The 12,181-nt window shown below is 35.4% G+C and overlaps 1 protein-coding gene across 1 annotated transcript in view; it reads right to left on the bottom strand.

Annotated features, from left to right (window-relative positions):
* The window catches only part of CFAP54 (cilia and flagella associated protein 54), a 123,599-nt gene that overhangs the window by 1,530 nt on the left and 109,888 nt on the right, over nucleotides 1-12,181 (bottom strand). The window contains exons 63-68 of the mRNA XM_075151641.1: nucleotides 10,001-10,192; nucleotides 8,539-8,747; nucleotides 5,256-5,441; nucleotides 3,786-3,892; nucleotides 2,790-2,979; nucleotides 1,370-1,447 (exon numbers count right to left, since the gene is read on the bottom strand). Of these exons, the coding sequence (XP_075007742.1) occupies nucleotides 1,370-1,447; nucleotides 2,790-2,979; nucleotides 3,786-3,892; nucleotides 5,256-5,441; nucleotides 8,539-8,747; nucleotides 10,001-10,192 (962 nt within the window). The remainder of the gene's footprint in view (nucleotides 1-1,369; nucleotides 1,448-2,789; nucleotides 2,980-3,785; nucleotides 3,893-5,255; nucleotides 5,442-8,538; nucleotides 8,748-10,000; nucleotides 10,193-12,181) is intronic.

The following is a 12,181-nucleotide window of genomic DNA, read 5'->3' as shown; positions in this document are numbered from 1 at the left end:
ACTTGCTCAACGAAATCTGCCATATCTAATATTGGAGCTTAGTTTGAAGTCTCTATCTGAAACTTTGTCATGAAAAGCCCATTGTTCCACGTGTTGAAACATTTTAGCTTGTTGTGGCATTTAGCCATAATAGAACAGAGCAGTTAACATCATATTCTTACTGGAAGGACACCACTAAATCTGCTCCCTCACGTTCACTGTAGACTCACAAATAGAAGCAGGCAATGTGAAGAGAGGTTCATGAGAATTTAAAACAGGTCCAGGAGGTCCACATGATTCTAAGAAAGCTCGACTGTACCTTTCCCTAGGTATCTCTCAAATCTCTCTACCATGGAAGATATTTCAGTGGGACTGGGAGAAGTACAGCTTTGCAGAATGAATGCCTATGTATTTTGATGCATTGATAAAGCCAGACTGAGTGATACGAAGGTCTGGGAGTCATTTGAGAGAGACCTTCAGGATGGATAACAAGGGATGGCAAGGTGCAATATGTATAAAAGGGAAGTAGGTACTCCTAGGTACCAGACTGCAGGATGCACAGGACAGCATTACAGATTCTCTCTTCTATAATAGGCCACTAGCCAAACTGTTCCCAGATAAAACTCGGGATTCTCTTCTGGTAGGAAGAGCTACCTGGCTGGAAAAGAAGACTACAGTGGATGCCTTATCCATTATCGTTCCATTGTGAACAATTACAGGCAAGATATTTGAGGATTAGTAGAGGGGTTGATATGTTACGGTGGATTCCAGAATCTAGTTCCTTGAGCCCTGGCAGCTGTGGTGCTCTCCTGATCCCCCTAGGATGGCTGAGAACACTGAACAGTACTGCTGCCCGCTATGGGCCAGTTCCCATAGTCTCCTCTGGGATACTGACTACAACTGGGTAACAAGATGAATCAACAGCATGGACAAAAAAATGGCATGCTGTCTCTCAGGCCGTGTCATGGGCAAGACAGAGAAAGCTAAAGAAAATAGAAGGAAAGCCTGAATAACTGTAAAAACACAGGGATGGAAGGAAATTGCATTTGGCAATTGCATCGTGGAAATTCACTGGAGTCTGTGTAAACAATGACCAGAGAATGGTGGATAAACCAGATGAACCCATTGTGAGTGAGATTCATTTTTAATACATTTTTGTATGTATAAAACGGTGATTCTAATGAACAATGAAGATATTCACAGTAATTTGTAATCATGCACATTTGTATTTTATTTGTAAAGATGAAAAAACAAAACTCAAACAGGAAGCCCAAGAATGTATGAGAAAAAAAAAGGGAAGATACTTAGTGGTATAATCCATGTTTCAGTTTAAATGAACAATTGTTTTATTTTAGAAAACAGATTTTTACTATTAATGAGAATAGCATACCTCAGTTAATGGCAAGGACAGGGCTGGAACAACAGACAGCAGTGCTTTGACTTCAGATAAACACCTTTTAGCCATTTCCTAATGGTATAAAACAACAAAAAACTAATGCTGTACTATCAGTCTCCTCTGATAAGCTAACAGATGGCTTGGCTTTACAAAATTTTTCAGAACAATCAAGTTTTAGGTTATTCTAGTTGAATTCACAGCAAAATAAACCTTAGCTGATGAATATAAATTTTCTGCAACACAAATAATTGTTTGCTGTACAAACACAAGTGCCCAAACCTTGCAGTTTCTACTGAGGCAAAATTGCCCCTGGCTCAGGTATTAAATCCAGTGAGCAAGCATACTTTTGCTGCGTGTTTACTGAAGACATTCTAAACAAACACTCTGACAAGATGATATTTATACATGTATAATACATGGCATGTTAATCTTAGTATTCTAAACATTGTTTTTCCAATTACTGACCTATATTAATTAAAGTTAGAGCAAAACCCTTCAGGTAATCAGAAACACCCACTAAAGGACAGCTCTGTCTACCCTCCTGAAAGCACTGTGATTGGCCAAAACATTATTTGTTGTCCAAGCTGGTCAAAATACAGCCTCATAATAAAGGCACAGTGCACAATTGTCACTGCTTCACAGCATCCATCAGACAAAATGACAGCCTCTACATCATTAATCATTTCATATAATAGATATAAAGAGAATCCTGTCACATGATAAATGTCTCCCACTTTGAAAATAAACGTCTATTTTGCCTTGGCATTTATCAAGTAGCAGTTATGTTCTGGCAACATTCTATTCCAATGACATTATCTCAAACAGACCACATGGAAAATTCTGAAATTACCTCTTTTGTGTGTGTGTGTGGGGGGGAGTTATTTGGTCGTGGACCATATTCAGCCTTGCTAATAACAAGAAAAGAGGAAGGTGGCATAGAGAAAATGAAAATAAATTCACTGCCAGTTTTAGTCCTCTCTCAATAGCGTTATTAGAAGGTTCTTATTTCAGAAATCATCACTGCCCATTTTGCATTGAAGATACGTAACTGATTTTTAAAAAGCACTTTTGGGTTGGTCACCATGCTAATTTAACACTATGCCAAGCATTTTCAGATCTAGATTACTATAAATTAGGCATCAATTTTCAAATCTATATACCTGAAGATGTAGCCTTTATTTTCAAGTGGAAGGTTGAAGATGCCTGATATTTTTGTAAAGTGACAAGCAATATATAAGGAAAAGTTAAATATTAAATGAAAAGTGAAAATATTTCAATATTTCTTGAAAGGAGTGAGGGAAGTTTTCTCTCTTATGTCTGCCTTCCAAGTTACCTGTCATTTATTTCCCCAAAACAGACATCTTAAATAAAAAGACTGCCAGACATATTTAAGAGCAGAACTGTTCTCACTTACTTCTGTTTTTTCATCAAGATGCACTTTTGCAACATTCATTTTGGATTTTTTTGAAGGAATTATTTTCCAGGTTTCACTTTGTTCAAGAAAACTTATAGGTTCTGAAGCTGAAGACAAGCTTTTAGAACTTGGCATCAACATTTCAACTTGCTGCTTCAGATTAGATAATTTCTCCCGTAAAGAAATCATTCTGAAACAACACAGGATTTTTCATTGTTGATGTTATAAAACGACAATATTTGTTGTTTCCATGTTGTAGTTAAACTGACCTAGCTTTTATTACATATTGATTAGGTTCTACATTTTCTTTCATTTCAAGAGTGATCTCATAATTTTACAAAAAGAAGTTTTCCATTAAAGAAAGTGGAAATATGGAATATATTAGCTTTTTGCATTAAAAATGGTAAGAAGATGTGTTTTAAGTATGCTTCTCTAAGATTTTCTCATCCAACCAGCACAAGGTGGGCTGACAAGCTGGGTGGCAGGGGCTGCAACTCTTGGCCCATTATTCCTTCCCCTCCACCTGCTCAGCAGTTCCAAAAATTCTGGGGCTAGATGAATGACAAGGAAGAAGTAATGCAAAATGCCATAGGATCTAAAATGAAGGGCTGAGGTCTACAACTAAGAAAAATTCTTGCATGCTTAGAGTTGTAATATGGGATGGAGAAAGTAGCTGATCCAGTGAGATAATGGGAATAACTGCTGGGACTGCTTCTTAGATTTGCTAGCGTTTTCTTATGTTGCTATGCCAGTGTAATATAATTAGCATGTGTTACTCAGTTCTTTAAGAATCAAAACTAAAATGCTAATGTACTGAAAAGGCATATGTTTGGATGAGTTTAACGCTGTGTACGTCTTACAGTTTTTATAGTGAAAAATCTCTGAAAAGCGTCTTACAGCTCTTTGATATTTTGTACTTTATTTCCTCTCATCCTAAATGGTTGACTGATCTTTAATATAGCATGAAATAACAGGATAAAGTCAGTGATTATTTACCTAGCCAACGGAATCCACAAGTGGCCTGAAGACATAGACATTGAACTGCAAATCTTGATGTTGCTAATCTTGACAGGCTTTGTATTATAAGCATAAAGCAGCAAAACCTGTAAAAGAGATGGAAAAGGTAAGCTATAATGCAGTATGGTATAGTAGATCTGAGCTATTTCAGTGATACTAGATTATAACAACTATCAAATACATTGTCCTGATGAAGACTTAGATAACTGACTTTCAAAAAAGGAGGAAGTGTGGCGTCATATGGATTTGTACTACACTCAGTTTTTATAGGTGTTAAAGCAATTTAATTATGGATATAATTTATAAGAGTTTGAAAATTAATTATACCCTATAGAGTCACCATCAAAATCCCAGTCTTGTCCTGATCCTGTCCATCAATCCTACTTATGCTCATGTCCGAAGTTCCAACATCAGGTAGGCTGAACAGAGAGCTTTTACTGAATCTCCAAAGGCCCTATGTAATTAGTTACATTTACTATACGGCCTTGTGCATGGCTGTCATCATACTAGTTTTAAATCCATGAAGTGTATATAACTCACCAATCTAACAAAGCTGTGTCAATATAAGAGCACAAGAAAATGAAATAGAATATTCTCATCTTTCACTGAATTAATTTGCTATTATGATTGAAAATATGCTTCCTAGTGGTAGCTGAATATTTTGACTATATGGAGAATGTCAAGAGTATGGCATTCATATATTAGTTGTTTTCAAGAGTTGTCTTTGGATCTCTAATGATCTGTAAGGTCGTGCTAAAGTAACCTGCAAAACTGTATTGAAAAGTACATTATTTGCACTAACTTCACAGGGCTTCTATCAGCTTACTAATAGAGATGAAAAGTGTCTAGTAGAAATTTTGACACTGATCTGTTATGCCAAAAAGTTTGGAGATCATGGATTTCTATTGCAGTAGCAGAAATTTTACTTACATGCTGTTCCCTTGTTTCAAAATAAAACAAATTCCATGTCCTAGTCTCTTGCTTTCCTGTAACCCTCCAATCTCTCTCATCTTTCATGTTTAGTCTGATTTCTTAGGGTTTACAAAATTTACAAAATCCCATTTTCCCTGTATATGTGTATCTTTGCTTTTCTAACAGCCTCCCACCAAACAGTATTGTTTGAATACATTGGTCAGCTCTAACCAAACTTAACAGAGTGGAGGTCTTAAACACATCAAGGACCTGCAAAAGGCATGAATACAAATGGCCTGGAAGCTCTATATGGTCAAGTAAGTCTTTCTTTGGCCTGCCACCAGAAAACTGTCAGGGCATGTTTCTCTGGCATAGCAGGTTTGTGGCAGAGTAAATATATAGCTCCCTGCTGTCCAGCTTGCCAATCGGCATACGTATAATTCAGTTAAAAAGCTGATCAGTCATAACACAAATATTCATTGGAAATGAGACACAATTTGTTCCAATACCTAAGGAACTACTTTGGTGCAGTTATACCTTAGTCTCTTTATAGTTTGATGGCTTTGCCAGAGAAGGAGTATACCACTGAATGTTAATTTCCTTATTTGAAGCATTTGCTGCCCTACTCTCCATCTGACTGTCTGCTTCTGCGATGACAGAAACTGGAGAAGCTATTCTCATACATGACATCTTTGATGTAATTCCAGTAATTTCAAGAGACACCTGAAATATAAAACAAAATTTTAAATTGTATTTTTTCTAGTGTAACATGCAAAATCTGTTATAATCTAGTGTCTACTAGAATCAGTATGACTTTCACTCCTGCACAAATATATGCTTATTTAGATAAATGGGTAATTTTAAAAGGTGTCCAGTTTACCAAGTTAAGGCTTTTCAAAGTTCACAGGATGAGACATTTTGAAAGGTAATGCAAAGGACTTCTGGACTGACTTAGAGACACCCACAGTAACAATGATCGTTACATTTGGCTTATCTTCCTTATGGTGTTACGCTTTTTGCTAAAAGATATTATTTGACATGCTGACCATAGAAAATTTAGTGCTGATGAAGTAATTTGTCTGCTATACATATTGATAATTAAAATAGTAATCTGAATGCTAGACTAATGCTTTATTTATGTTTACCTATTTGTCTTCTCATTAGCTGTGCAACTAAGGGTGATACCTACTGAAAATTCAGTCACTTAATTTGTGAGGATTTGTCATATGTCATATTTACTAAAATATATATGGAACATTAGCAGGCTATTCATCAAATAGTTACAGTTTGACCATCATTTACCATGGAAGCAATGGAGGAATACTGTCAACCAACATTCATTCATGAATAAAAGTCTTCTTTAAAATTGTAAAATATTTTATTTAAAGGCTGAACAGCGCCATACCCTTTCTACTTTTTAAAGTGTTACGCAGATCTGCAAAGAACAGAGGAGGCCAAACAGTGACATTTGGGGGGAATGCTGAAGCTATTTGAAAAGGTTGTTAATGTCTCCATCATTGATTCCAAAACATGGACAATGAAAACAGCTGCCTAGGGAGTTAGTTCGTTTTTAATTTTGAATGTTCATCACTGAAAAAACCTGGAGAATTTTACCCACTTTATTTTCAGAAAGTACCGCTCATGACCGATACAGGGCAGTAAATCCAGGTGAGTAGAAGAGGGATTTTTTGCAGTGACATAATCTTACTTCATAAAGCCAGTTTCCATCCCGCATCAAAATACAGTAGAAGTGAAGATAAAGATGAAGTCATGCATTCGAGCATGTGGATATGCCTTCAGTATGGCATGGGACAGTTACCTGGGGGTGATCCATGCCACATAGACTCTAAACACTGAGGCAGTGATAACAGTGGCCATAACCTATGGTATGCCATGAGGTGTGCATGGATCACTCATCTACTACAAAGATCTCCTACATTCAGGATCTTAGATTTTAGTTTTGGCAATGAATCACTCGCTATCCTGCTAGCATGGAGGGTGAACAAAATTATGAGAAAACACCTATATGAAGGTGAGAAAAAACTAATTTATGCTGTGCCCCTGAACTAGAGCTCTTAAAAGTCCATTTTACGATACATATTTCTTTCTAAAATGTGTGGTATGTTTTCTTTTTCACTGAACTGCATCTTTTGTTATTTACATCATATTGAATCTTTTTGAGGAAGGATCTTGTCAACCGCTCTTGTCAAACTGGAGGGTTGCTGAATTACATACATAAATATTTATCTATTCAACTTTTGTCAAAAGCCTGAAAACAACAAACTCTCTTAGTTAAGTGTTTCCAATCCTACATACTATCATGAAGTGGAATAAAAAACAAGCATGCAAAATGTAACAGGGCACACAATTTTAATTATAGCCTTCTTAATGTAATTTGGATGCTTTGTTCAGCAGAGCTGAAAAAAACTTCAAGAGTCAAAAACAGAAGCGAAACATGTAAGCAAAACAACTTTGTACATAAAAATCATTCCTTCAGAAACACTGTTAAAAATCCCAGTATCAAATTACAGTAACATTTTTTAAAATAACTTCTACAGCCTTCTGAATAGTTAAAGTTTCTAAAAATGTTGTGATAAAAATCAATGAAGCTTAGAATTAAAAAAAGTAAGAGCTTTATGCTTGTTAGCTGTCTACAACAGTGAAGCTAACACATGATTATGCAGCTTGCACCTGTCACGAACATGACAGTGAGCTCTGAAGCTTATTATTCTAGGACAGTGTAATACTAATTATGTCAAAAGAAGAGCAGACAGAGTAAAATAATTTTTGATATACAATGGCTGTTATAAATGTCACATACCATATATTTACAATTTATTCAGTGATACAGTCAGCTCTTTGTTGGGAAAGGAGTAATGATATGCTGTCCAACACTGCAGGAAGTTCACCAACTCTAGAAGAGCTACTTTCACAAAAGTATTTTAATTCTTTTTTATAAGATAACAAGTTCTTACTCCTCAAGACTCCCCTGTCTCCATCTAATACTGAACATAATAGGTAAAAAATAAGCCATAGAGAGTAACCTGTCATTTTAATTTTTTAGTATTAGGATAATTATTAATGTGACAAGTGGGATGGAGAAACTTTGAAGACAATTATTTTTACATTGAATCTTCAAAGACTTTTACTACTCAATATTTAATACATATGCCATGGTCAGCATAGACTCCAGAATACCAATTCAAGATTTCTCTGAGTAATATAGTCTGAGCTGCCTACATTTGAAAGCTCAAATAGGCTGTTCACAAGCCAGAGATCTGAAAAGATTGATTTTCTACCCAGCTGATAATCAGTGAAAAAAATTCGCACACAAGGCCTTCAACAAATTTTGAGAAAATATAAATTATATATTTTTTGAAAATCATGTTTTTATTATAGACTAAATTAACAATATAGGGGCTTGTACCTACAAATTACAAAGCAAACATCAGGACATTTTTGGTATGAAACATGGAGATCTACAAGATTAAAAGCCTCAGTCCTACCAAATAACACAGCCACCTTAATTAACTAATAATGAAATCTTCTTAAATATCATTCTGCTTAATCTTCTAGGGTCTAAATACACTGGGCATGGGATAGAGATCATTTTTGCGGGCATGAATAACAGAAGGATATTTGCATTTGTTAACTATGTCCTTCACTGCTTGCACAGGATTTTGGTTTTGCACTGATCCTCTGCATATGAATTTCATTCTTCTATAGCGCGCTCAGAAATATCACCATTGGAACTAGCAAGCATCTGAGCAAAATGCAAGTGTAATACATATTTTTGAAACATCAGAAAGAAAATAAGTACCTTTGAAGAATCAGCTGGCCTACCAAGTGGCAATTCTACATCATGTAGCTCTTCCGGGAAATTCTCAAGACAACACATTGAATATTCAAACAAATGCTTTTTAAGAAAGGAATGCATTTCTGCTATGCGTAGAACAATCCCTGTGTCAAAAACAGAACTAAAGTGTCCATCTCTTGCAGAGAATGATCCAGGTCCTGAGTTAGGGGCAGCTTTGAAAAGAGATTTTTATTACATCATTATTTGCCCTTAAAAAGTAAAGTTTTTTCAGCTACTCAATATTAATAATTTTTTAAAATATAGTAAAATATGTAAATTGATTCAATATCAAATAAATTAATTTCCAACAATTACACTGATTATCCTTAAATATTACTATTATAGGTTATGCTATTCGTATTGCAATTTTTCACTGGAGATCTGATAATGAAACAAGCTCTCTCTAGACATTATAAAGTAGCATAAAATGGGAGGTGCAGTTTCGAGGTTTAAGTACTTAAATTTAGATGTGTAAGCATCAGTATGTTCACTAGATGTCTAAGCACCCATAAATGCTTATTTATTCAATGCAGTCCAAAGAAGCTCTAAGAGCTCTTAACACTCTAATTTAGACAGCTAGTGGCTGATCAGCTGAGTCACTCCCTAGGCTCCATCATTGCTAACTACAGCCAAGATATAAATGCACATTTTGACACCTCGTGTAGATACCTTATTGTCCTTATAGTTCTGTGGTGAGGTAGAATACTTCCCTTTCATTTGGTGCTGCAAGGAAAAAACCCAACCCTCTCTGAAATTATTATTTTCAGAGTTGCTAGGTTTCTCTCTAGGCAGCACCTATGTTTACAATCTAGTTCTATTCTCACCTATCAGGTTGCACTTGTATATCCAGCAGCTGGCCATCAGATGTAGATGCATGGTATTAGGGCCCTGAAATTAATGGATTCTTACTCTTTTTGAAAGGTCCTATCTATTACCATCTTTTGTTTACAGTGAAATAAACCAAGTATGTACATAACATCTGGGGGTTTAGTCAAAACACATTCAATAATGCTCAGCCTTCCCCATTTATACTACACTCAATTCTCACAAACAGGTCCCCAAACTGAACAGATTTATTTCTGATGTGACTTAAGTCTGACGTATCTAGAACTAAAAATAAATATCGATTACAAATTTTTTAAAAATGCTTCAGATATAGTAATAACAATTAAGTTTTGAGGGATGCTTTTCCTGGTATCATGAAGGCTTATGAATAATTATGAAAAAAGGTAATAATCTCTTCACTTACAACACTTGTAAACTGACCTAAATCTTTATTTCAGTGAAGATTTTTTCACATTTATAGAATTTAAAGGAACTCAAAATGAGACTATCTCAGATGATGGCCTTAGAATCTGACACTGTTGGCCCCCAAGAACAGTATCTCACCTATGGCAGTTTTCTAGAAGGAAGAAAAAATTCATACCAAATAGAAGGTTTGTGTTATAAAGTCTTTTTAAATAACTGTGGTAACGAATTAAATGAACCCATGTTATTGTCTCTTTCTTCCGGCCGGCCTTGGTAACAGTTGCTTCACTTTGGCTCTGCTTGTCTTGTATGATTTGTTTGTTTTCAGTAGAAGAAGCTGTGGGACTTTCAGAGACAACATTGTATCCATCTGCAAATGCAAGAAGAGTTCAACAATCCACATTAAGTGAATGGTTGCAATTCAAAAGCTATTTCTGCATTGTGTTGGAATTGACTAATCTGTAACTAAAAATGTAACTTGTGAACCTGGTTGTGTTTTTCATAAGAGGAAAGTTTTTTCTATTCTGCTTTAATATTAGTTGAGCTAGTAAGGAAACTGTTTCTCGGATCACGGCCAGGAATCTGACTGGTCCTTGCAAGAAGCTGAAAGGGGTAGAGAGCAAGGTGCTCTCTCTCCCTCTGAATTTAAAAATAAAACCATTATTTCTACACATTGTTCAATAGCAGATATTTACTAAATGGAAACAATACTAGGAGTCATCAGTCATAACTACAGCAGTCGAACTTCCCAGTTATATTGACCTGAATTCAGGAGAGTTAGGTACTCTGAAATGTTTACTGTTAGCTTCAATCCAGTCCCTTTTAGATATTAAGCACATCACCAATGAAATGTGTTCTTGACTATGGACTAAAAAAATCTTTTTTTTTCGGTGCTGCCTAAAAGTCATAGTTATGCAAAAAGAGGAAAAAAAATATCAGTACAGTTATCACTATATCACTGCTTATAGTAATTTTTTTTCACTGTATTAGTACATGGCTCTCTTAAAAGCCTACACAATTCTGCTGTTTCTCATTCCAAATTGAACAAACATTATGTTGCAGTAATTCCTAATAGTAAACTTTCAGAAAATAATTATGTGTGCTTCTACAAAACCTGAATGTCTCCATTATTCCTGATATTTCACTGTCAATTGTAAAAACAGAGTTTAGTTAAAATGGCCACATTGTTTATAGATGAAACTTAAACCATGTGTTTCACTAATGGTTTTACAGAAAATATTTAGTATGCTGTGCTGATCATTTCCATTTCAATTTACCTTTATATATTTTGGCCTACTATTGCTTTTCTACATTTTCTGTTCTTTATATTGCCTAACAGAACTATCAGGAGAAACACCTGCTTTTGCTAAAAGAAAAAATGATCTGTAATTATAAGCAAATGGAGCTAGTACAAAACAATCAGATTGATGGAAGGTCTTAGCATACAACAATTGTTTTCATAAACCAATCAAAACACATATGTTTAAACACTGTACAGTAAGTAGACATTGCTCAGCTTTGCCAGCACCTATCAGGCGGAGCAATTCAATCTTTGTCAGTCACTTGGGATGATTGAAATTAAGCCCCTGAACCAAAATTTTATCACTAAATTAATGTTTCCCAGTTTAAAAATAAATATAGATATTTTGCCTTAGTTTTCATATAACATCTGGCAACGATTATCCCAGAATTCCCAATTTCACTGATTTTTTTTTTAAATCAAAAACTTCCATTTCATCAACTCCATTAGCTGTAAAATAAATGCAGAAATTGGAAATAAACCAGGCAAAGGCAAAGTTCTACCAAGCTAATGGAAGCATCTCTAAATGATAATCCATTGGACTGGAAAGACAGTGAAAATTTTTTTATTATACTGACTTTGACTTTTAGAATACAGTATCCAGGCAGATAACTTTGCAAGAGTTTGGGTTTGTTGGTTTTGGTGTTTGGGTCGGGGTTTTTTTTGGGGGGGAGGTGGGCAGGGAGATACAAGCTATTCAACACCAACATATCTTTGCAAAATCAAAAGAAAAACTGAAAATCTCCAAGGAAAAGCTAACATACCTTTGTTTAGAACAGAACAAATCTGTTCTAAATCAGTGTTTAAAAAAAAAGCAGTGATGACTGACAGGGGGGCCAAGACCCACTCTAGAAGTCTGGGGAAGTCCTGTGACAAAGGTCCATCTGTTTTTCTAAAAGTATGGCAGTATGTGCACTCTGTCTTTCTGAGCCACAGTATGCAAACAATGCAATTTTTCTTAACCTATTGAACACATGCACAGGCTGATATTTAAAGACCCATTAGGTCTACTCATACTACTAGCAGTATTTTGTACTGCTATGCAGGACGAGGATTTTG

This window comes from Calonectris borealis, chromosome 1 (assembly GCF_964195595.1).
Source record: "Calonectris borealis chromosome 1, bCalBor7.hap1.2, whole genome shotgun sequence".
Taxonomy (NCBI): Eukaryota; Metazoa; Chordata; class Aves; order Procellariiformes; family Procellariidae; genus Calonectris; species Calonectris borealis.
Note: the sequence above shows the minus strand (reverse complement) of the source record. Positions and strands in the feature narration are given on the sequence as shown.